This window comes from Manis pentadactyla, chromosome 5 (genome assembly GCF_030020395.1).
Source record: "Manis pentadactyla isolate mManPen7 chromosome 5, mManPen7.hap1, whole genome shotgun sequence".
Lineage (NCBI taxonomy): Eukaryota > Metazoa > Chordata > Mammalia > Pholidota > Manidae > Manis > Manis pentadactyla.
Genome location: NC_080023.1, coordinates 106285007 through 106310863, shown reverse-complemented (window position 1 = coordinate 106310863; position 25857 = coordinate 106285007). Strand labels below are relative to the sequence as shown.

At 36.5% G+C, this 25857-nt stretch overlaps 2 protein-coding genes across 6 annotated transcripts in view; one reads left to right on the top strand and one right to left on the bottom strand.

The window, feature by feature from the left end:
- Window positions 1-5: 5 nt before the first annotated feature.
- Window positions 6-25489, top strand: NUDT6 (nudix hydrolase 6). Of its 5 annotated transcripts, none has more exons than XM_036922974.2 (5): window positions 6-116; window positions 4557-4760; window positions 8691-8746; window positions 20209-20263; window positions 24421-25489. In XM_036922974.2, exons 4-5 carry the CDS (start codon window positions 20218-20220, stop codon window positions 24816-24818), a joined length of 444 nt encoding a protein of 147 aa, XP_036778869.1. In that variant the 5' UTR covers window positions 6-116; window positions 4557-4760; window positions 8691-8746; window positions 20209-20217; the 3' UTR covers window positions 24819-25489. The 5 variants fall into 5 exon arrangements, with proteins under 5 accessions (XP_036778869.1, XP_036778870.1, XP_057358586.1 ...); XM_036922975.2 differs by having other exon boundaries at window positions 94-113; XM_057502603.1 differs by lacking the exon at window positions 6-116 and adding an exon at window positions 278-387.
- The window catches only part of FGF2 (fibroblast growth factor 2), a 112488-nt gene continuing 111892 nt past the window's right edge, over window positions 25262-25857 (bottom strand). Inside the window, exon 8 of the mRNA XM_057503272.1 lies at window positions 25262-25462. Coding sequence (XP_057359255.1) covers window positions 25277-25462 — 186 coding nt within the window. The 3' untranslated portion in view covers window positions 25262-25276. The remainder of the gene's footprint in view (window positions 25463-25857) is intronic.

Here is a 25857-nt window from a genome sequence, read left to right as displayed (position 1 = left end):
CGCCCTGTGCCGCAGTTCTCCGAGTGGAGAGCTGTGGGAGAGGGCGAACGAGCGCCTTTAAACGCCCCGTCTTTGAGGAAGTGGATGAAGGCCTGATTTCTGCAAAGGAAGACGTTGTAAGTGGCAGAACCGTCGTTTAGATTATATGGATCCTGAAAGACTTTCCGTGTCTCCGCCCACCTTCCTCGTGCCTGAACTAACGTCTGTTGAATTAACCGGGGAGGTGGGGGAGTGGTGGCAAAGTTCCTCCCGGATATCCTGGAGCCAGGCAAGTTCCTGGAAGTAGCTAGGAGACCGGACTTGGCGGTGTGCTCGGTAAAGCGCGGCAACATGGCATCACCAGCTCATCTCTGAGAAGGGTTGGGTGCCACTCTTACAAAATTTACGGTAGTAACCTCCGCCCCAGTGCGCTGAGGGAATGCCTGGGGGCCCAGCGGGTGGGGTGCCAACCGGCGCGGACATGCCGCCGCATCCGAGCGGGGGCTACTGGCGCTCTATGCTGGCGCAAGCCGGCCGCGCGAAGCTTTCGGCGGGGCGCTGCGGGGCCTCGGGCGGCCCAGGCTGCGCGCGGGAACCCCCCGCTGGGGCGGAGGAGCTGCGGGGCGAGTTGGACCGATTCGGAGGCGTCTCGGTGCGCCTGGCGCGGCTCGGTGCGGTGGACCGCCTGGACGCCGCCACCTTCCAGAGGGGCTTGCAGGGCAAGTGTGCCGCGACGAAGGGCCTCCCGGCTTCTGAGCCGTTCCTATGAAGTAACCGCGGCCCCCTCCCGCGAGTCACGCTGTGCTCTAGTCAAGTCCCGAGCCCAGAGGGAAGGGGAAAGGACGCGCGTGACCCGCACCCGTTTCCCCCTTTTCTCTGGGAGGTGTCTAAGGCGGTTGGGTGAAAGGGGGACTATCCCAGACTTTTGGGATCGCCAGCCCTGGTTTCTGGTCCACTTTCTATTTCGTGACCTTTGCAACTTCCTCATCCCTGAAGCCGGTTAAGCGCGTCGGATTGCTGAGGGTTATGATAGATAATACATATGAAGTACTTACCACGGTTTCTGCCATGTTTAACGCACAATGTTTAATGTTATTACATTATTATTGTTTACTACAATTTACTGAGCCTTAGTTGTGCCGAAGACTTTGCCCAAGACAAAACTCTCTCACATTCTAACACAGGTAGTGGGCAACGCATGGACCAGAAAGGTTCCAAGTGGTCATATTTGTACACAAATCTGGTCAGGAGCTGGCGCGTCAAGAACTAGAGTTTGCTTCTACTTACAGAGCAACAAGTCTTTATTAACCAGGGAGGGTGGTCGGTGGTTTCAGTCTTCAAAAAGAAAATTCTCCACTCTCGTTGAACCTTGAGTACAATGATAAGAAAGCAAGCTTGGATTGAACAGAAGGTATAGCAAGGAACTGAGCCATGGAAAGATCCTCCCACTTTAACAGTAAATCTCAAATCACGTTTATCCTATTTAGTAATATGGCAAGTGAGCATCTATGTAAATATAATTGAGCTAGTTATTTCATTCTTTAATCATCCTCATTCCCGAACTACTTAACATCTTCACCTCATTTTCTCTCCTACTTGTAATTGCTGACTCCAACACGATCATGAGTAGGAGAATCAAATCAAGGTCCACCTCCTATATGTGTACATATGTGTGTGTAGAGACAAGTATTTATGCACACACTTGTCACTTGTCAATGATCAAAGCACTACCTCAGTCATCAAGGCAAAGCAGAAAGGAGATTGGGTTTGGAGTCACATATCCAGGTTTTAAGCCCCAGGTTCTGCCACATGCTTAGGCAGGCATTACACAAACCACCACTGAAAATATTTGCCTCTTAGATTGCTTATATGAGTAATGACAGCCCTATTTACTTCATGGGATAGATGTGGTAATCGATGTATTATACACAACTAATTTATAAATTCTGAAATACCGTATTTTTAAATAAGACATTCATTTTACTCATTTTTTAATAAAACATTCTCTTCCACGGATTAAGTGCTAGACACTGTTTTAAGAACTTTACAAATATTAATTCATTTAATCCTAACAATTCTGTAAGGTAGATAGTATTATCTCCATTTTAAAGGTGATGGTACTGAGGCGTGGAAAGATTAACTTCCCCTGGCTCCACCTTTGATGCCTCAAGCTACTGCTAGTTCTGTTATGTAGTCAAACAAAACTGAATGGTATTGCCTATAAAGAAAAACAATTTGAGAACACTTGACAGAAATCTAAATCTTTTCAAATAAATTGGACTTACTATGTATAATGTATTAGCAGTAATTGCTATGCATATTTACACATGAAATCTTTTAGTGTTCCTGTTGTTAACGATAACTATAGGTAGCTGGATAAACAGGTACCATGTTCAGCCTCACATATGGTACATCTGCATCAGTGGGGACATAACCCTGGTTCTGGTCCTTGCCACTGGCTAGCTGTGTGCCTTTAGGCAAGCCAGTCATTTAATGAATATGAATTCAACCCCAGTGTTAACCTGGAGGATTGCAAATGCATAAAACATTAATTAGAGTTAGAAAAATAGGTAACAATATCATTGGGCAATGTGTAATGAGTTCTAGTCAATTGTACACATAGTAGTACTTAAGTTCACATATGGAGAGCTCATGAGCAGTGATTAGGAAAGATACTTGTTAAAGAGGTGGTGTATGAGCAGACTTTGAGGGATGTATTTGAGCTGAGGGAATGAGAAAGGAGGAAAACATTTAAAGTTTATGGGAAAAAAAGGAATGAATTAAAAAGTGATTATAAGGCTTCTAGCATTAGTGCCAGAAATGAGCCTGTAAACAAAACTAGTAAGGGGTAGATGGTGTATGAATCAATTTTGAACAGTGTGAGGTTTGAGGTGGAACCTTCAGAAATATCTGAGAGCAGGTGGAGAGCAGAAAATTTCAGTGTTCAGCACAGTTACAGCTCAGCAAGCATCCTTGTATAGATCTTAACTGAATCATTAAGTGTGGATGGATTTTGCAAGTGAGAAGAGTGTAAAGATAATAACAGTAAGCAAATGACTATACTTTTGGAACTTAAACTTTTCATTTAATTAGAATGACTGGGGAAAAGGACATGGGAATGTTCTGGGGTCATAAAAATGTTCTACAACCTTGACTGGAGTGTGAGTTACACAGGGGTACACATATGTCAAAACTCATCAAATGTACACTTAAGATTTATCCATTTCACTATGATTCTATGTCAATTTTTGAAAGATTTAATTAGAGAAAAAGCAAGGTGAGAAGTGCCTGACCCCATAGCCCCAAATCAAGTTCTTATTAAAGGCTCCCATGTGTCTGTCAATGTGTCAGGCACATGGCTTTCAAAGAGGTAGAGAACATAAACATGGTCCTTAATAGGGAGGCACTTACTGCAGAGAAGGGGAAGAGAAGGGAAAGGAATTTAGTCATTAAATAATTAAACCTTCCCAACACACACAAACACACACACTACAGGGCTATTCTAAAAGTTAAGTAAGATGATGGATGGAGAAAATGATCTGAAAAGTTCTCTAAGTCTGTGAAGTTATTAATTTCTGCATCCATGAATTAGGAGTAATACCTGCCTTTCATGGTTCTGAGAACTCAATGAGATAATATATGTAAAGTGTCTGGAACTTAGTAGAGACAAATGTTAGTATCTTTTTCCCCTGGCTCAATCTTAAGTAATAAAGTAAAAGAATTTGAAGAGGTCAAAGAGAAGAATCTCTTTATGTTCATCCTGGAATTATTTATAACAGAAAAAGTGGAAACAATCTAAATGTCCAAGAGTAGGTGGTTGGTTAAGTAGCTTATGGTATACCTATATGAGGCAAACTATGCAGTCATTAAAAATTCATGTTCATTAAAAATGTTAATGATATAGCAAAATGTTTACAATATCATATGTACTAAAAAACAACTTAACATGCTGTAAATTATATATGGTATGTCACTTCCAAATTATATTCATGGACCATGTCAACATTTAAAACATTTAAATGTGAAGTTTGATTTCTTCATTATACTTTATTTTCAAAATTTTCTAGAACTAGCATACATTATTTAAAAACAAGTTTATTTTTAACCACCTTGAGATTTATAAACCAAAAAAAAATTATGACAGACTCTTAAAGGAAGAGTAAATAGAAATCAATTAGTCCTTTATAAAGATTAAAACCAAGGATGTTAAGAGAAACAGCATTAAAATGATGTATTTTGTTTAAATCAGTATGTTTTTCATTCTACAACTCTTGTGCACCATTTATGTGCCAAGCATTGTGTCAGGTAAGATGAATATACTGTCTCTAATCTCAAGGAATTCAGTCTGGTTGAAAAATAATATAGACTAAGTAGTAATTACAATAAAAATGGTAGTTCCTGTGCTGTTGATGTGAGCAGGATATTTTGGGATCCCCTCTCCACCAGACTGCTAACTAGTAAGGGAAGTGGATGCTTAAAGATGGCTTCCTGGAGGAGGTGACATGCTGAGGTGAGTTTTTATTTCACTCCTCTCACTGGAAAGAACTTACAGATTTTTATCTTCTTCTACATTGTAGCTGCAATACAGCAATGGCGATCAGAAGGTAGAATCGCGGTATGGCTCCACGTTCCCATTCTCCAAAGCCGATTCATTGCCCCTGCCGCTTCTCTCGGCTTCGGCTTTCATCATGCAGAATCGGATTCCTCCACCCTGACACTGTGGCTGGGAGAAGGGCCCAGCAGGTTACCAGGATATGCTACACATCAAGTAGGAGTTGCAGGTCAGTTTCAAACGGATGGTTGTCCGAATTGACTTCTTAGGGGTTCACTCAATTTCCTCTTTTAGTTCAACAATAAGTTTATTCATGTGGAATGACTCATTGGATTAAATGATAATCGTCCTTGAACTGTTTGGTGGTTTAAATGGGTGACGTTTGTCTGTTGAACCAGCAGAGGGCAGCACAAAGAACAAGCAAGGTTACTGTTTAGTTTTCCAGAGGATGTGTTTGAACATGTTTTAAACAGGTATTTATTTGAACGTCACTACTCAAATAAAAACACTAAATTGGGATCAGGGAATGCAATTCATTATGGTAAAATGTATTGGTGCTAATTATGTGAATTTGTGAAATGAAAGGTGACTTTGAGGTTGAATTTAAAGCAAACCAGTTTTTCAGTGATTTGAACGCTACTTTTTAAAGACATTTGCATTGTTACTATGCCAGAAAATTATTTTAAAAAGCATAACAAATATAGAGTTCTGAAGTCACTGATTAGCTCCAGAGACATCATCTTGAGAGAGGACTTGCTCTAGGTTAAGACGGGTTCTCAAATCGTCGAGTGCAGCAAAATCATTTGGAGTGTTGTTGAAACACCTCCTGGGCCCCACCCCCAGGAGTTTCTGATTCAGTTGGTGTGGGGTGGAGGCTGAGAATTTGCACTTCTAATAATTCCGTGCTGCTACAAATGTCAACCCTGGTCTCAAGACCTCCTTTTTGAGAACCAGGGTTAGAAAATTTCTGGATTTCCAGAAAAATTAAAATAGTAAAGAATCCTTATGACTTAAAATAAATGAAAGTAGTAATGCATATTAGTAATCATTTTATTTGCCTTTATATAATTTATAAGAGTTCCTAATGGTAGTTTGTACCTTTGAGGTCTTTTAAAGGAGTTATTCAGGAAGTATAATGTTTTCTCTGTCCATACTCTCACTCCCCCATAGCAAGTAGAGATACTGAAAACTTTCCATTCAGCTCTACTTCAAAAGACTACTTGATAATTTGATGACAGCCTCACACGTCACTAGAAAGTCATACAGATAATTATCAATTCATTGGTACAGACTTTTAGTTTCCAGTTATTACTACAGAATTGGTAATACATGTGGAAAGAGTGTCTTATTAAAGATTTATGACTAAGAACTATGTTGTGTAAAAGTTAAGATATGCCATAGGAGTTAAGGGAATGAGAGCACTGGAATTTGAGGAGTCTTGAAGAGTAACAAGGACTTGAAATGGCTGTTGGGTAGGTGGGGACAAGAAAGTATGAAATTGTTTTGGAAAGATACATAGTTTCTAAAAGTGGAAAGAAAATAATTGATATTTGTTCTTGTAAGGTACAGAAGGTTAGGTGTGGCTGGGAGGGAGATCAGAACATACCACCCCAAAGTATGTCACCTTGGCATATTGATTATTTTGAACTGAAGACAACTGAGAAACAGCAGATGCAGGAAGGACTTTCTGCCTCCCCTTCTACCTAACAGCAGGACATACATTTCTTATACCAAGGAGAACATTCTCATCATCAAAGACAAAGTTGACACTGAGGTGATCTGTACAAACAGACCTTATTAAAACACCACTTACATTCCATTAATTTCCCCCATATATTTCCTAGTCACTTTCCCACAGTTTACCTCCCCTATCTCAAACCCATTTTTTTTTGTCATGTCTCCACAATTTATTACTCTTTGTTAAAATATATATATAAGCCCCTGGGTCTATCCCTTTTGGGGGCATTTGTCACTTCTTTCTATGAAGCCCTCCAGAAAATTTTATCAAATAAAATGCTTATACTTTTTCTTCATAATCTGTCTTCTGTCCATTTAATCCACAGACCTCAGACACAGAATGTAAGTGGATAGAGGGAAAAAAATCTTTCCTCCCCTGCACTGGGATGGATTGAACCATGGCTTTCTTAGTACTCTTGAAACATAGCAAGCTGTGTCTGCCTTATAACCTCTAAACTGACTGGCTCCTCTTTCTGCAGTGCTTTTCCCCAGGGCTTTTTTTATCTAGCTCTTTAAGACCTTAAGTTTCTGCCCAAACACCTCTTTCTCAGAAAACCTCCTGACCTTCCTGTCTAAAATAGAGCCCTCCCATAAGCCAATCCTATTATCTTTTGTGCCTTTATTCAGCTGTTTTTCTTTATAACACCACAATCTGAAATTTTGTCATGTACTTAATTTCCCCCACAATAATATAAACTCCTTGAAGACAGGTATTTTATCTGTCTTGTTCACCACTGTGTCCTTAGACTAAAGATAGTGTCTGGCCTAAAGTAGGTGTTCAATAAGTATTTTCTGAATAGATAGATACACTTCAAGTGGAAACATCAGTGAGCCGAGGACACAATTACAGTGTGCTGAAGGGGCAGTGCTACAGTCAGAAGACTGCCTGCTTGGAATCCAGGCAGTCTGTCAATTTTAGGGCTGTGTGAACTTCAGCGTTCAAAATGATACTACTCACAGAATTATTGTGAGGAATACCTGAGATTATGCACATAAAGCACTTAGCACAGTACCTGATTAATCATAATAATATAATAACCTCAACTTAATTACTGATCTTTGGATTTATTTTGTGACCACCAGGGGTCGCTCACATTGTGCATTAGTGGTGCTGGTTTTGAATGCTCGTGTTTATTGTGAATTCATTAGGGAAATATTCAAGTAATCACAAATTATTACAATTTAAGAGTAGGTTTCCTTGGCATTTCTTTGGCATTCTATTCCTTGTAAAGTCCAATTAGATTATAGTTTACTTTCTAATAGTAGCCAACATGAATGTTAATTATATCTTAGTGGTTTTCCTTTTGCTTTAAAGTGTTTTCATTTCAGAGGAAATTATTCTGTCTTGTGTTATACATACCTATCCCCCTCTGTATTTTCTCTCTACATAGCATTTATCACCTTCTCATGTTCTGTATATTTTTTGTTCATTTGCTTCTTTCCTCCTCACACACCAGGATATGAGCCCCTAAGAAGAGGGAATTTTGTTTTTGTTTACCCCTATATCCCTAGTACCTAGAAAAGTGCCAGACACATAACAGAAACCCAATTAAAATATATATAGAGAGAATTTGGATAAGATTCTTCAATATTGGAAGAATGGGTAAGTATATAGAAAATAACAATATTTTCCTGTTATATAAATACAAATATTTTTAAATCATACCATTTCAAGGAACTCAATAAGAATGTTGAAGTGTCATTTATATTTTTGACCCAGGATTGCCCAAAGAGGGAAAAAAAAACCCTAAACCTTATTTATTTATTTATTTACCTAACATCTAGCAAAATGCTTAGTGTGCTGAGCAGTGTGTATAATGAATGAGTAAGTAAAAGAAGGGGACTAGAACTTAAAACATATATAAGATAAAGAAGTATGTCAAAGCAACATATTAGTATGTTACAAAGTTGTATACATATGTCATTAAGAAATTTAAGTGGCTTCTGGGAGGTCCTGAAATGAATATTTGAGATTTGGATTGTCAGGGGCCACAACTAATGTTCTATACATAATGATTTAAGAATAAAAATGAGAATGAAAAAGGCAATCCATTTATACAACAAATATTTTAGGCACTTAAAATTTTCTAGACACTAAAATAGGTGCTATAAAAGATTACTTTATTTAACTGTGTACCAATTAGGAATAGATGATCTAGAGAAGCAGCTTATACAGATGATTATCCTACAAGTTAGTATATGCTAGAACCATCATTGGTACTCTATTTGTTAAAAGAACCTGATAATTGAGTAACCAGTTTCATGCTGGAGAGATGTTACAGGTCTTCATGGATAAGGTAGTATTTGAACCAGGCCTTCAAGGATGGGTAGGATTTTGATGACCACAGATAAGGTTATGGGAGGAGTCTAAGGTGAATGAAATTAGTATTTCTCAATTATCTTTTATTTTTCTCCCTTACAGGAGCTGTATTTGATGAAAGTACTAGAAAAATACTGGTTGTACAAGATAGAAACAAAGTAAGTAGCTTCTGCTCTTGAATTGCTTTCTAAATGTTCAATTCTCTCTAGAGAAAAATAAAATGTAGAGATTTTGATATACTCAATTACAGAAAGATATTTTTTAAGTCATTTCTAAACAGTTATGGATCATTTGGATATTTATTTAACCCAAAAAATACTTAAGCAGAACTTGAAAATGTCAGGGTAACCTCCATGTTACTTGCTATTTATTATGTATGGGTACAGGAAAACTATAAGTAGCTGTATTTAACTGAAAAGGCAACTGTGTTTCTAACAGACTACCAAGATATTCATTCATTCAACACTAAGTTCCTGCATGAGAATACAAAGACTACTAAGACAGTATCCTTGATATCCTGCACTTACTATCTGGAAAAGCAGTCATACAACAGATGGTAACAGTTAACTTTGCCTTAAAAAGCCCCTGGACTTCTCAGAGATGACATTTAAAATGGGTCTTAAAGAATGAGTAGGAGCTTACCAGGCCAAAAAAAAAGGGCAGCAGAGGGGGGCATGTGTAGAAAAACAGAATGAGAAAATTAGAATTACATATAAAAAGGCACAGAGTTCAGAAAGGGACTGATGTAGTGTTTCAGTCAGTTCAGGCTGCTGTCACAACAATATCATAGATTAGGTGGCTTAAACATTTATTTCTCACAGTTCTGGAGGGGAAGGCCAATATCAAGGCACAGGTGGATTCAGTATCTGGTGAGGTGCTACTTCCTGGTTTGGGGATGTCTAGCTCCCCCCGCTGTCCTCACATAAGAAGGGATGAGGGAAATCTGGAATCTCTTTCATAAGAGCACTATTTCCATCCATGGAGGCTGACTCTCATCACATAAGCACCTCCCAAAGGCGCCATCTCTTAATACTATCATTCTGGGGGCAAACCACAGTGCCACCCCAATAAAAAATAGGTGCATAATGAAACATTACACCGTGTTCTAAAAAAAGATGAAAAGTATACTGAGGTTAATTTTAGGCATCATGTGTATAAGTAATTGACAATTAGGGATGAAGTAGTTGCAAAATAGGAAAAGTAACACACATCAGTTCCCTTTCATAGTCCAAAGAGGTTGGAGGAGTTGAAACATGAAGATAATAATGGTATCATAATCTACATTCTTCATATTTCTGGATCTGAGTCACTTCACCATTTTTTGAAGTAAACTACTGGGACATGAGGATTTCTCTGATACACATTAGGAATGGAAGAAACACCCAGAGAGCCATTTGTCTAGTGCACTTCATGGAGTGTGCATATATGTGTGATTTTTAATAGGAAAATTTGAAACTTTTTGTTTGAGAACATATTAAGCTTCAGTTATGTGCCAAATGTTGTGCCTAGTAACCAAAGCCAGCATTTGACAGCACCTCCGGACATCGGTCCGCTGTTCTGTGCCTGAGTCACTGCTGGGAAGAATAACTTGTTAATTAGGTGAGCATACTCCATTTTGGCATACAAACGTATCATGTAGAGTAGAATATAGTTATAATAGAGGAATATACCTCTGATTCTTTAATGTTCTAGTTTTTTACTTCTGTGTATGTATGTGTGTGTGTGTGTGTCTGACAGTTCAAAGGCAAATTATTATCAGCATCTGCTTCTTTGACCAGTCAAGGACTATTGACAGCTGTTCTGAGCTTAGGTTCCTGATAAAGTCATCCATCCTTTCCTTCTTCAGTAACTTTTGATCTCTCTTTCCTATTTAACTGAGCAACTTTATATGTATGCATATATATCACAAATTAGTTTTTCAGAAAAGATATAGAGAATAATATGTAGTGTGTGTTCACTGGATGTCTGTACTTGAAGACATGAGTACTTCACATTAAGTAGCCATTTTAATCCTCATTTAAAAGATGAAAAAACTGAGGCACAGAAGGCTAAGGAACTAGCCCAACACTACTTAGACCATGTAGTGGAACCAAGATTGTAATCCAGTCAATCTGACTTCAGAGTCTGTAATCTTAAAAAAAAGAAGAAAGTCAGCCAAAGCCCCAAATAACTCATTTCATATGAGAGTGGTAAGACCCAGTTCTCTCCCCACTCAATTCTAAGCATGAAGGAAGGATTTCAAAGATGTAAAACAACTATTTCCCTACACAGTAAGAAATTGTGAGGGACACCAGCTGGTCCCTAGCTTATCCGATACAAGCCTACAAAACAAAACTTCCTGTAGTTATCAGTATTTTGTCATTCAGGTCTTACTACCCTTAGGCCAAAGGGACTTGCATATTATGAGTACTGAGTACCCAGGATCTGAGAAAACGTATTTAGGATTTTGTTAAATTAAATTACTTAGTCTCAAAAGTGGGTATTACAGCTCCCTGCAAAATAGCAGGCAGATGATATGCCCAAACATTATTGACAAATAACATATATACAAGTAATATAAATTGTTAATTTAATAGCATTAGTTTATTTTGCTACATTTGAAAAAAAAATTAGACCTTGGTAGGTAAAAGTTACTTCTAAAGGGATATTAGTAAAGATTTTGCTTTTAATAAATTCCTTTAACTATCTTTTTCTTGCATTTAATGAAGAAGCAGTCTCACCAAAATTCTTTTACTTCTTTCTAGGCTCTACAGACATAAGAAGTTGTAGATACACAACTGGATCAGATACCTGGGTTCTAAGATTTGGCCCTGCCACTAAGTCACTCTATGACTGGGCAAATCTCTGAGCCTCTGGGAACTGAAGTTCCCCCATTTGTAATATTAAGGAGTTAGACTCAGTGGTCAGTGAAATACTGCAATACATTTGACTCCTGAACAACGCAGAGCTAGGGGCACTGAACCCTGTACAGTAGAAAATCCATGGAACCTCACACAATTGAAAACTTTTGACTCCTAAAAACTTAACCTCTAATAGCCCATTGTTGACTAGCAACTTTACCAGTAACATAAAACAGTTGATAAATATTTTTATGTGACATGTATTATATATTCTCATAATAAAGTAAGCTAGAGAAAAGAAAATGTTAAGAAAATCGTAAGAGAAAACATTTCTGGTACTTTATTTACTGATACTGTAAGTTTATGTTGTCTATTTATAAGATGAATTTTCTGTCAGTACCTACACTGATACTGTCCTATATGATGCAAAACACTTTAGATGTTAATATGCATTACTAACACTAGACATCAAAAACGAAAGGCTAATGTGAAAAAGAAATTCATATTTATTTACAGGTATAACAATTCATGCAGTGATAACAAAGAAATGACAATATGATTGCTTCATCTAGCCTATACATTAGTGAATGAATCATTAAAATATTTTATGGCATACATTATTACATTCACAACTCGTAATATAGTGTGAGAAACATCATTACACATTTTTTAAAAACCACTTACCTGTGATGATAGGCTGAGAAATTATGGAGAGGCATCCTGTTCGATAATATAATTCTTTGAAAGCAATGTTATAAAATGGTAGGAAAACTAACACAATTTTAATTTTACATTAAAGATCACCTACCTTATGCCTGTGTAAGGACAGGCTATCCACTTCCATACAAGTCTTGCATGCAGTTTTCTACACAATGAATAGTTAAGCAATGGTGATGACACAAAAATATCTCTTACAGTTCTTCCCATATAATTATTAGACTTTTACGCAAAGATAGTCACACATACACACAACAGATGAAATTTATTAAGTGCCCCACACAATGATTATTCACTGCCCATTAAGTGGAAGGGGACATCATAAAGGTGTTCATCCTCTGAGTGGGCTGAGGGGGAGGAAGGGGGCTGGTCCTGCTGCCTCAGGGGTGGCAGGGGTGGGGGAGGTGGAGGAGTGGAAGGAGAGGCAGGGGAGGCAGGCACAGGTGGAAGTTTACGTAACTCCTGTCCTAATTTTTTGAGAAATGAAAATATTTCTCTAAAAATATTTATATGTAGCACAAGTCCTTCTTCTACCATTTGCTTTAGTTTGAGTATCCATATCATAGAAGGCTCCATGTCATAAAAGAAGTCAAAAACATATTAAATAACCAGAACTCTTTTGCCAGATTATCTAAAGTCAGTGTATTCTGGCCCTGCTGCTTCTCCCTCCTGCTTCCTCATCATCCAGCACTGCTCCGGAAGCCCTCACCTTCATCCCTCTCACCGTGCCTTTTTTGCCATATCCACAATCTCTTTTATGCTTTCATGATTGGCTCTGTCATAAACCCTATGAAGTCTTGTACATCTGGACAGTTTACTCCAGGAGGAATTTATTGTTTCAGGCTTGATGGCTTCCAAGGCTTTTTCCGTAACAGTGATAGCATCTTCAGTGGTGTAATCCAGATTTTCACAATGTTCTATTGGGGTTCTCTTCATAGCATTGGTAATCCTTTCTATAGAGTACCATGTGTAATGAGCCTTAAATGTTATTACCCCCACCCCCTCCATCTAGAGGCTGAATTAGAGATGCTGTGTTTAGGGGCAAGTAGACCACTTTGACACCTTCCATGCTGAACTTACGAGGTTCTGGGTGGACAGGGGCATTGTCCATTATCAAAAGAACTTTAAAGGTAGTCCCTTACTGGCAAAGTACTTTCTCACTTCAGGGACAAAGCATCAATGGAACCAATCCAGAAAAAGCGTTCTCATCCAGGCTGCTTCTTACACAGTCAAAATAGCGGCACCTGGAATTCATCATTTCCCTTCAAGTCTTGGGAATTAGCAGCTTTATAGATAAGGGCAGTCCTGGTTATGAACCCAAATGCATTTGCGCAAAACAGTAGAGTTAGCACATCCCCTCCCGCCTTAAATACTGGCACTTGCTTCTCTTCCTTATTAGTAACTTTTCTGGGGTGTTTTTTTTCCAGAATAGGGAACTTGCATGTGTATTAAAAACCTGTTCAGGCAGATACTCTTTCTCCTCAGTGATTTTCTTAATGGCATCTGGGAACTCATCTGCTGCTGCTCAGTGCCCCGAAGCTGCTGCTTCTGTTATCATGTCATGACATTTTTTAAGCCAAACTTCTAAAATTATCAAACCATCCTCTGTTGGCATTAAATGCTCCAGCTTTAGATCCTTCACTTTCCTTAGGCTTCAAGCTTTCATATATAATGACTTTGCTTTTTCTTGAATCATTATAGTCTATAGGCAAGCCTTTCTTATAGCAATCGTGCACCCACATAAAAGCTGCACTTTTAATATTAGATAAAGAGATATTTTGCAAAATGCAAGGTCTGTCTACTTGCTGGCACAGCTGCATTGATGGCTTCACAAATTTTCTTCTTTTACTGGCCCTTATGCCAGCTTCATTTTTTCTTGAAACGATGCAACCACAGCTGTAAACATAAATCTGTGGTACATACCAGCAATTCAACTTCTTCATTTCATATAATGTCACTTTTCTCTGCTTCTTAGGAGCACTTACAGCATCAATAATGGTACTTTTATGGGTCCCATGGTTTTATTCAAGGTTTATGGTACTGTACTAAAATAAACATGGTGAACATGTGAGGACCACAAGATCATTTTTTACTTCAGTACACAATTTACTGGAGAGATGAGCTGTTCACACAGAAATGATTAGCATCACACGGAGTTTTACAGGGATACAATATCTGAGCTCATCACAATAGCAACAGGAGGTGGCTATGAAATTATTACAGTATGTACTACAGTTAACTTTGTGCAGTTATGACTGACTACTGCATTTCTTTTACATTTCTCAACTGTAGAGTACCATGTGCAGAAAGTTTGTATGCAAAAGTTTTGATACATTTTATATCAGATTTGTATTTTATGGTAATGGTAAAACTGGTATCTACATATATTTTATGGATTCATGGTATACCTTTTTCTTAATTTTTTTAGTATTTCCACGCTATATAGTTTGTGAGTTTTTTCCAATTGTCACAAGTTTCCAAAAAATTTCCCAATATATATATGGAAAAAAATCCTTATAAGCAGAGTCACACAATTCAAACCCATGTTGTTCAAGGATCTACTGTAATTTTATCTGTATACTTATGTACACCTAAGACAAGATACCAGATAGAATTTGGTTTGAGCCACTTTGGTATTTTGTAATGAAAAGGGTAAACTGTTAAGATTTTTAAATAGAACACTGTTTTGGAAATGACTTTGACAAAATTTCATTAAGGACTTTAACAGAGACTGAAATTCAGGCAGCCAGACTGACATGATTGCTCCCACTCTAAACAGTTTTTCAGGGTTGGATGATCTACCGAATCAGGATCTATTTATGTAAATGTTTATTTATTACAACATGGAAATTCATAGAAAATAAATGTAGGTCTAATAATGTCAACAACTGGATGCAGTCTGAAAAAGAAAAGGAAGCTTCCCTGGCAGCTATGGCTGAACTGTCTTACTCCAAACCTAGACAGGATGATGTTTAGGGGTGGTTTTTTCCCCTTACAAAACCTGCCAAGACAAATGATTTAAGAGGTTCAATTTCCAGAAATCAAATTTCCAGAGCAATCTGTATTACCACGATTGAAAAGGAAGATTTGAATTGAGCTATATTTTTTTAATGGGGCACTAGTCAAAACTACATATACTAAATTTGCCTAAATTCATGTAAAAACACTAAAACTTTTATGAATTCTCAGTTAATCAAGGTTACATTCAACACTTTTCTAGTTTTAGTCATCTATGTTTTAGAGAAATGGTCGCTAGTATTTTCTGTAATGTTTGTTTTATCCAAAGTAGTCAAGAAACAGAGATGCAAGACTTAACGACTAAACCAAAACTTCAGAGACCTAGCTACACTGTGGTGTTGTTTGGAATTACCAAATTCATCCTATAACATTTACTTAAAAAGTTGTAAGTTGGGAGTTTACATGCCCCTCCCCTACCAGTGTCTTTGTACCAGCCTTTAGATAGTCATTAAAAAGGTCATACATTTAGGCTGGGGGTACTTGTGAGTAATTAACCATCGCTAGCTTCCTAGACAGTTTATTTGATGGCTCTTGGAACACAGTGTCTGGAGAGGATGAAAAACCCAAGTAAAGTAGCAGCACCAGCTCTGCTACAGCCTCAAGCCTAAAAAATCATAACCAAACATTGCTAACTTTTGACCATTTACTAAATCACTTGTTTTTTCTGTTACTGCATACATTCCTCATCCCGGTTGAGGTTTTCAGGCAAAAAAAATCCTTTAATTCCATCATGTTTTGCTTATTATTTAATGGAAATAAAATTAGATAATCAAATAATGATGATTGACATAAAGTACTTTCACAAAAATTCTTATTTAATATTATCTACACTTTTTAGTTTAGAAAAGATGCAATGATTTATTCAATATTATATAACTAGTAGTTGGCTGAATCAAAAATTAAGCCTATAAAGGAATTTTTTCACTAAACAAAACAAATGAAAATAAAAACTTGTATCTGATGGAGTCAGTATGTGAATACCAGTGACTTAAAGTGTATTACATAAGATATAAAGACTTCACTTGAATGTGGTTGTTTTTAGGAAGGTAGTTTTTTGTTTTAATACAGAGTACAGATGCCACAGTCTATTACTGAGGTTTACAATTTCCTTCCCTTCAGGTGCCAGCAGAGATGTTAGGCAGTACCCATTTGGTGGCCTAAAAAACAGGTAAAAAGAGAGTGTAAAAAAAAAAAAGGAAATATGCAAAAGGAAGATAAATAAGTGAATGAGATAAAGAATAATGATCAGTTCTTGGCTAAACCTAGGATGATGATCTATTTGTAGTTTTTATAAGATCCAAAGAAACAAAATAGAATAAAAATGCTTTTGTTTTTGGCTTCCTGAGGTGGCTGAACTTTTCAGGAGCACGTACAATCTGGCAGTTGGTCTTATAAAAGTTAAAAGTTTTTCCCATTACTGAAGGTTGTTTGGGTTCTGAGGAAGATTAGTTCAAAGTAATAGGAGATGAACTTGTAAGTCAGAATGCCACCTTATTAATTTGTGAGGGGAAGCTTTCCATTATTAAAAATGAATTGGAGAAATACAATAAGCAAAGAATAAACAGTATACAAGGTGGTGACTTATAAGGAAAAATAACACTGGTACAGGGAGAAAGAGAATGACTGGGCTTGCCATATTGCACATTAATTTTTGTACATCCTGCACTGAGCACTCAATAAATATTTGTTGGGTGAATGAACAAATGGATGAAAACATCTCTATGGCAGCTTCTATTTCATTGGTGACAGTGATAATACTGTAGCTAAGGAGATTGATCTAAATACAGTGGCTCTAAATTCTGAAAAGTGAGAACAGTAGCATTAAAGACTAGAATATGGAACAGTAAAAATAAAAAATAATCAAATTTTTAGCATCTGATCAAATTGGAGTAAGGGAAGGACACAGAGAGCAAATAATACAAGAGAACCAAAAGGACAAGGCTAGCAACTCTGTGCCCTTGTTCTAGGTTCTTGAGATATGGCTGAAAGAAATTAGTCTTTTGGGGATTCTGTTCACACAGACTCCTACTTAAGATTTCAGCAGCTATGCCCAGGGAAGGCCCTTGGGCTAATTATCTGCCTATGAAATATAGAAAATGGCTGTGTAGTTGGAAATATAGTGAGAAGAAGGATCAGAAAATGAATCCTGTCTATTGACCCATTGTAGAAATCCTAAAATAAACTAGTTTATCTTCAGGACAGGTTTTAAAAGAAACAATACTATTAAACCTGAAATTGCTTTGAGAAAATATCTCACATTCTGTTCTCTGAAAAATGCATTAAAAAATTATACTTACCCTTTGTTGATATGCAAAATGCCTGTTTCTTAGACTAGTAATTCGTAACCCTGAGGAAAGAGGGTTCTAGGGTGATATCCTGTATCATCTACACCTGTCTTCTATTTTCTATTTCTACAAACACACACACATATATACACACATACAAGACCAGATTTATAAGTGGCAAATGTATAGGAAAAATTTGTCATCACATTTCTAGAGTTAAAAAATAATCACCTTTATGGTATGTAAAAATCAGATATGCTTAAGGAAGTAAACCTTACCTACTCGAAGCAGGTTGAGGTCATGTATGTGAATGTTGAGTAGCATCCAACAGGCAGCAAGGCATGAGAACATATAAGAAGAGTATTTCTTTAAGAGGAGAGTGTAAAGTTCCTTTGTTAAAATTAGGAAAAGGATCACAGAATTTTACACTTGAAGCATAGAGATGTTTTGTCTTCTTTTATAGAAAGGGAAAACAAAGATGAAAACAGGTAAAGTCCAAAAGGCTAAGTAGTCAAAGCCTATCCTTATCCCTTTTTCAGTAAATTTTTTTCCTCGTAAAACAACATTCTGGAAAGAGAGAATAGTAAATCACTAGCAAAGTAATGAATCGCATGCCAATCAGAAGATTCTAGATAGGGAACTCACAAGCAACAGGTAGATAACAAAAACATTTGACATCAAACTAGATTTTGGTTCAGATTCACAAGTCCTGGAGGAATGTCAAGTCTAAGACACAGATTCTGGTTGGGTTTACATGGAATGGCCCAATGAGTTCTAAAAAAAAAAAAATCAAAAGATAAATGAAAAAGTAGTTAAGGGTTAGTGAGAGATAGCAAATAATTTTAATTTCTTAGAAGATGGTTAGAATCAGACTGCCTGGATTTTAACTCTATCACCCCAAGGGAAGTTATTAAACTTTTTATGCCCTCAGTTTCATCACTCCTAAAATAGGAACAATCATAGTCCCTTATGGAATTACCATAAAGTTTAAGTGTGTGTACATCTTATAAGAACATGTAGCATAGTGTGGAACACAGTGGACATTCAATATATATTATCTAGTGTTTTATTATCATTAATTATATTGCTAACCCCAGTTAGAGTATTTTTAATTAAAAAAAAAAATGAGAAGGCACCCTCATCTCTCCACTGATCCTATCTACAACATTACCCAGGTTTTACAAACCACATAGCTTAGGTCTCTCTGCCTTCCACTTTCAAGTAATTGCAGACTCAAGCTTTTTGAGGGAAGGAGGAAGCTTTTTTTTAAATAAGCTTTTTAAACCTAAGTGGTGCCAGAAAATAATTACAAACTATTCACCAGCATGAAAACATAATTAATCATTTCATACCTAATGTTTATTAAATAATCAAAATCAATTTTGGTGAACTGTTTTTAATCCTTCTATCATTTTCCCCCTTCTAATAAGTTCATATCTCCAACTTTTTAATCAACAATCAATCTCCCATTGTTTATAGTTAAGTCTAGGTAAAGATTTTTAAAAGCTTACTTTTATTGTTTTGGTTCAGAAGCATTTGTCTACCCTGTTACAGTATTTTTTTTGTTAAAAATAGAATTTGTAGATATAGTTCAATCTCATCAGACAAAAGATTGCATAGTTTCTGTAGAAACATAGCTTCTGACACCATTTCAAAGTAGAACTCCAAAGATAGTGCATTACTGGAGATATAAACTTAGATATATATTACTACATTAATAAAACATAATATTCTTTATACATTAATCTCACGTCTGAGCCAGACACGAAAGGGTGGAAAGTCTGAATTCTGTACTCACATAATCAACAGTCTGTGGAAACTCTGGGAACTATGCCACTGGTCTCCAACCTAGCATACTTGGGAAATGACACATTCTTTTAAGAAGAACTCCTTCTGGAAATGAGTGGGTCACAAAGCACACCACTGAATGTCCATAAACTCATTTTATGAATGAAGTGCATAAGATATACGGGCTCTCAGCTGCAGACTTAATAAGTATGTCATAATTTCTCAGTCTTCCTTCAGTTTATATTATGGTGATGGGCAGATACAACAGAACTCTAATGAGAAAAAGTAACCATGTTGGCCATAAGAATATTGCCCCAAGCCATTTCATACTTATTTTTAATCATTTTTTCCATATTTATCCCCACTCCAGATCAGATTTTTCCACCTGCCCCTCCCCAACAAAAGAAGAAATGGTAAACAAAAAAACACATATTTAATCAATTTTATTCACACTATCCATGAAAAGCAGTTACATTTTTACATAGAATCATTAACACACAGATCAAGAGAAATCTTAAGATTAATATACCTAATTAGACACACAATACAGAAAATAAATGTGGAAAATAAAAATAGCATATTTTAGTGATTAAATTTATACTGTATTTTCTACTTATTTATAGCAGCATTTGTTAAATTCTTCTATTTGTTAATAGTTAACTAGCAGCAAAATTTTTTAAATTACACAAATTCAGTAGAAGTTTCCCTCTATTGTTTCATTCGCACAGAATTTATCACATTAACCAAACAAAACACTTCTGTTTCCTGAAGAAAAAAATAAGTCATCAGTTTCCCCTAAAAAGGACAAAGGGAGGAGTAAGGAAAGAAGCGGAAAAAAATTTGCATGCAGTTACCAGAAAATAAATTCCCAACCACCTTGGCCAATTATGGGTGTATTTTTTGGAGTGACCCATGTGTGTGTTAGTATTAAAAAGCTATGTTAACTTTTTATTTTCTAACTTTCTACTTCAGTTGAAAAATATGTGGAAGTTTCCAGGAGGCCTGTCAGAGCCCGGAGAAGATATCGGTGTGTATGTTACACATTTTTAATTGGTTTTAAAATGTTGGGGAAATTTGTGTGTTCATTTTCTTGCTCTAGAGCTGGGTGGGAATTTAAGATTTAAAATTTTCTAACTAGTTCAGACTAAGTCAGAAAATTTCAGAGCAGTTACTTCAGGGCTGATGTAAAATTAGCAGCTAAACTTCTAACACTACAACTTACTGCATTAGTATAAATAATACCACTAGAAGCACACCAGGTATTCTGTTTAGGACTGCTTTCAATTATTTTGAAAATGAGAAACTTTGACATATATCAGTAAAGTTTAGGATTAAAGGCTATTTTGGATATGACTGAATTGTTGGAATTAAACTATGAGAAAACACAAATTCTTGACCTTTCATCACACAGTGAATACTAACTTTTAAATGAACTTTGAAATAAGTATTATTCATAAAGCAAGTTCTGGCACAGTGATGACATAATTCTTCTCCTTATTGAAATTCTATCTGCTATTTACGTTGAATGGTCAGAAAGCCAAAACATAGTAAAATGTCTCATAAGAAAAAGTCTCAAGTGAGAGATAACAACTTATTGAGCTCAATACTTAAGACAGGAAAATATGAAATAAGCTAAAGCTCTTTATGTCACTGATTTTATAGGGAATAGATGAAAGAATAGAAACTTCAGTTTTTCTACCTAGTCTTTACACCTCTGGGCCAAATGCTGTCCACATCATAATCAATAGATGACTCATCTGGTACCAGTATTATTTCTCCATGACTCTTTCCTCAATATGCAGGCCTTCTATTCTTTTTAGCCAACATTTATATGAAGGCAATTTCCCAAATGATCTTTGAATATTTTATTTTGAAATATATATCTACCTGAAATTTGGTTTATTTTAATGTTATACAGATTAAAATGCTCTATAGTACATAGCCAACTTCTAACAACTCATAAGTAAATGTATGTACATTCAGATACATCGATAGCAAATTTTGCTTTTTAGGTACTCACTGGCCTTTGGTTAGATTTTGCTAGGTCTTCTGTTGAAATAAGAGAGTATTTTGTAGTGGTGTGAGAGCTGAAAAAGGCCATTTATTGTAGAACACCTAACTATCTCACACTAACCTTACATGGTGTATGAGAGCATGTAAACTAAGTTTGTGTCTTCCATCCTTATCCAATCCATATTGGGCAAAAAGCAGTCTACAGGAGGTTTGTGTATCTTCCTCTTCTGAATCTTGCCTTCTGAAATCAACTAATTCTTTTCATTTGAGTTTTTATGGACCTTCTGAATTTCAGATATACTTATATTTAAATGTAAATAAATAAACACATTTCTTAGCCAAATATGTATAATTTGGAGTTTGAGCAACTCCAAAACCCTTCAAGTTCAGATAATTAAAAGTTCACTGCTTTGGTTTTTTCTAAGTATCTGTGGTTGTCACAACAACCCACCTTTCCAGAGATCATATATGTATGCCTCAATCATGTGGAATTAAGAATAAAACAACAACTGGCACTCCTCATACTACCTAGTAGTAGCATAAATTAAAGCTTTGTCTTAGACCTGATAAAACCCTGAAAGCAGCCAGAAATGACAACTGACACTAGAGGTCTGAAGGACTATGTCTGTATGAGGGCATTTCCGTATTTTAACATAGTAGAACAATACATTATTCTTAATGATGAAACCATATCACCTAACAATTTTTTAAAAATATTTTCTTTAAACCCTGTGTTTAGGAAAGTGTGTAATATACTTTAGGAATACTGCCATCACAAATGTGCGTTCATATTGGCACCTAAGTAGTAACTAGTTAACTAGGGAACACACTTGTTTAGAGTCCTTCACTTTTTGATGATACTAGGTAAATGAAGCACTGTTGTCCATAGTGCTTAAAAACAATTAAGAGGGATATATACAAAACAGAATGCAATTCTGCCTTAACATAATACCCTAAGAGTACAAAGATATCTATCTAGGAGATTAAAAATGGAGTAAGTGCCTTCCTAAAAAAAAAAAATCACATTACCACTGACAGGAAGAGAATCCCCTGCATAGCCAAAGGACTATAAAGCAGCAGGTCTGATCAGAGCTCATCAGTGCACCAGCGTCGAAGGGAAACACCAGGAAAACCCACATTGTGCACAATTTTTTCTATTCTTTTATTTCAACCTAATCCTATTGTTAAATATTAAAAATAGAAATAACAAATATCTACTCCACATTTGTCCTGTAACTAAACAAAACACTAGGATATATTTAAACATCTCTCAATCAGCAAAAATAAAAAAGTCTTTTGGCTTTTTCTATCTTCTTCAACCTATAGAACAGTTATTTCAGTTTAGCTTACAGTACATTAAAATAGTAAAGGTGCAACAGAATAAAGCACTTTGTCTAGGTTAAATTTAAATTCATGGGGAAAGCCTTGGGGAAAAGGTTTCCATCTTGAGGTGGAAGGGGTCTCTCATACCCCAGATACAGAAGTACTTATTTGCCCATTCAATATTTAGTCTAGTCAAAGACATGCAGATTCAAATTAAACTGATCAAGCTACCCAGGCAGGACTGGCTTTGAATCCAGTGCTATGGTGACTGCTAAGCAGGGCAGATTCGCTCACTAGCCCATCCTGTGCTTCCGTGACAGACTGGCAGGCTAGACTCAGGATCTAAACTCTAGATTAGAGGTGTTAAGAGTTAAACAGGAACCCCCATGGTTAGTTTTCAAAGAATTAAACATTTGAACAATAGTTAAATGAGATCAGCAAATGACATGAAAAATTTTAAACTAGTGCCACAATCTTTAACAAATTCAGTAACAAACGTGTATTGTATGCCAGACTGAAAATTTTTTATCATTAAAGTTTTCCTTTTCTTAACATAAATTCTTCTTTTATCATTTTGGTTTAAAAATGAAATTCCTAACCATGTTTACTCTATGGCAAATCTCAACTATAAGGGAAGTCAGCATGTAAATCAAAAGTAGCAGACAAATGTCTTATATTTTAGAACACTTTACTCTTCCTGTGCATACTTCAGACTTTGATTTTTTTTTTTTAGGAAAAAAACACGAGCATATCCAGGGAATTAATTAAGACAGCCTATAGTCAGAGCACATAAGAAGTGAGACATGTTCCCTGACTTCTTCACTGCCTATTCTTCACCAGGAGGACTACTCAGAAGGCAAATATAATTTATTATTTGACAAATAAGAAAACAGAGGCATCAAAGGTATCTGAACAAAAAAATCTATGCCTTGGCAGTTGTGAAACTTGCTAACAACTGGGCAAGAAAGGCAGCTTTTTAAAGGTCTTCCCATAAACACTTTGAGAGACAATGACAGTATCACAAAATTAGAGAATGCTCATTTAGGGAGTTCATCTGGATATTTAGAAAAAGCAGCCACAAAAATAGATTACTGGCAATAAAAATCCTGCCCCAGAAATTTGCATACTTTTGAAAAGTCAACCTTATAAAATGTGAAAACTTTGTATTATAAAATTCTGTATATCACAAGATTTTTGAAAACTTCTGATGAAATGACTGCAGCATTTTGGTGTCAGAAATACCAAACATTTATCCTAGTGAGATTCTACTGACAGGATAACTAGTGGAGGTCACAACATGGTTAAAAAGGAATCTGATGTGTGACTTCAGTTGGCTTGACAGTCCCACTGAGATCACAAGCAGAGAGCTGAATTCAGACATAGCTGAATACACTCCTCACTTCTACAGACTTCTGTGAGAAAGAATGGATCACTTTTTCTCAATACGATAAGTATAAATTTAGGCACTTTTAATGGATGATCAGGAACAGAAAAATAATGAAATATGCAAGAATATTAAGTAGCTTGACAACCTATGTTTTCATCTTTGGGAAATAGAGCAGGCAGAAGTTAAAAATATGTGACCCCAAAAATATACAGTTGGGTAAGCCTATAAGTAGGAGCCAAAGAAATATTCAGTATTTCAAAAGCTACTTAGATGTACAGTGGTGAAAATACTCTGATATTTCCCAATGTCCAGTAGGCAGAAAGTTTATACTGAAACTTTACTCCCTCAGGATGAACTTTTGCTTTTGAACCTTTGATAATGCCACTTTATCTGAAGATCTTTGATGACTAAATTTCTAGAAATGTGATACTTATTGATTTGTGTATCTTTCTTTTATGTAGGAGACACAGCCGTTCGAGAAGTTTTTGAGGAGACAGGTATAAAATCAGAATTCAAGTCCCTCCTGAGTGTTCGGCAGCAGCACACCAACCCCGGAGCTTTCGGGAAGTCAGATATGTATATTGTCTGCCGCTTAAAGCCGTACTCATTCACCATCAATTTTTGCCAGCAAGAATGCTTAAGATGTGAGTGGATGGATCTCAGTGACCTGGTCAAGACTGAAGATGCAACTCCCATCACCAGCAGGGTTGCTAGGCTGTTGCTCTATGGGTACAGAGAAGGATTTGACAAGATTGATCTGACTATGGATGAACTCCCGGCAATTTACACAGGCTTGTTTTACAAACTCTATCATAAGAAGCTGCCAGACAGTTACAAAACTATGACAGGAATGTATTAAAGTCATATTTCTACATTGAGAAAAAAATTTAAGTAAATTGCACATGTAGATTAATGTGTGCCTTATTATGATAAGTAGTAGACATTTTGGGTTAACTAAATATCTGACTTTAATTATTCTAACGTGAATGATTTCCTGAAGAAAACTCATGTGTTGTAAGGGTGCACATTATAAAAACCTCTTCTCAAATGAAGTAAAAGTATGAAAACAATTATAGCTCTAAGTAAGCTTCACTAGATAAAGTCAAATGCTATATAAAAGGTGGAAGTCTATATATTTTCCAGGAATTTTTGTTGGTTTTCTTTACTAATACAATGGTTAAACATTTTGCTCTTAGATAAAAGGTTATCTGACCATTTATCCAAACTGAATAGATAGATATACACATTTTTTTTTAACAAATTCCTAAAATATACCTCTTATTTCATGTGACATGAGATCAAATGCTTCCATTAAGATCAGCTCTTAGCAGACATTGGAAGAAAAAGTATAGCTTTCTGCCCAGGTCCTGTTTTGGGTCCAAGTTTATATTGCCCAGTTCGTTTCAGTGCCACATACCAACTGGAATATTTCCTTGACCGGTAAGTGTTGTAGTTATTAGATTCCAATCGTTCAAAAAAGAAACACTCATCCGTAACACATTTCTGAAAAATAAAGGAAGAATTAGTGGTCGTTGTTGTTAATTATGCTTTTCCTATTAAATATCTATGACAGTACACCTCCCACTCTGCTCACCCAGCAACAGTGCTCGTTGGTTCGGCAGGACAGTCAAACTAGCAAGACTCAAGAGGCCAAGACTCAAGAGGCCAAAACTGACACAAGCCAACTCTGCAAAAGAATGCAGGACAGGAACACAGCCCATCAGCGAGACAGCTCTAAGCACATCTCTTTGGAAGAGAAGTCCAAGAATTATTCTCCAGTGCTCCCGCCAGGGCCAGGGCACATACTGGGCAGCTAGAACACACAGATGTATAGGAACCACATTACCTCAGGTTTGAAATATCCCATGACCTCCAGCAGTTTACACAGGGTACCAGTA

Bases quoted from the DNA above. Each gene is read 5' to 3' on its own strand.
- NUDT6 (XM_036922973.2), top strand. From the start codon at position 419: ATGCCTGGGGGCCCAGCGGGTGGGGTGCCAACCGGCGCGGACATGCCG. The intron at 4,761-8,690 runs GTCAGTTTCAAA...TCTCCCTTACAG, and splicing joins ACATCAAGTAGGAGTTGCAG to GAGCTGTATTTGATGAAAGT. The intron at 8,747-20,208 runs GTAAGTAGCTTC...TTTCTACTTCAG, and splicing joins TTGTACAAGATAGAAACAAA to TTGAAAAATATGTGGAAGTT.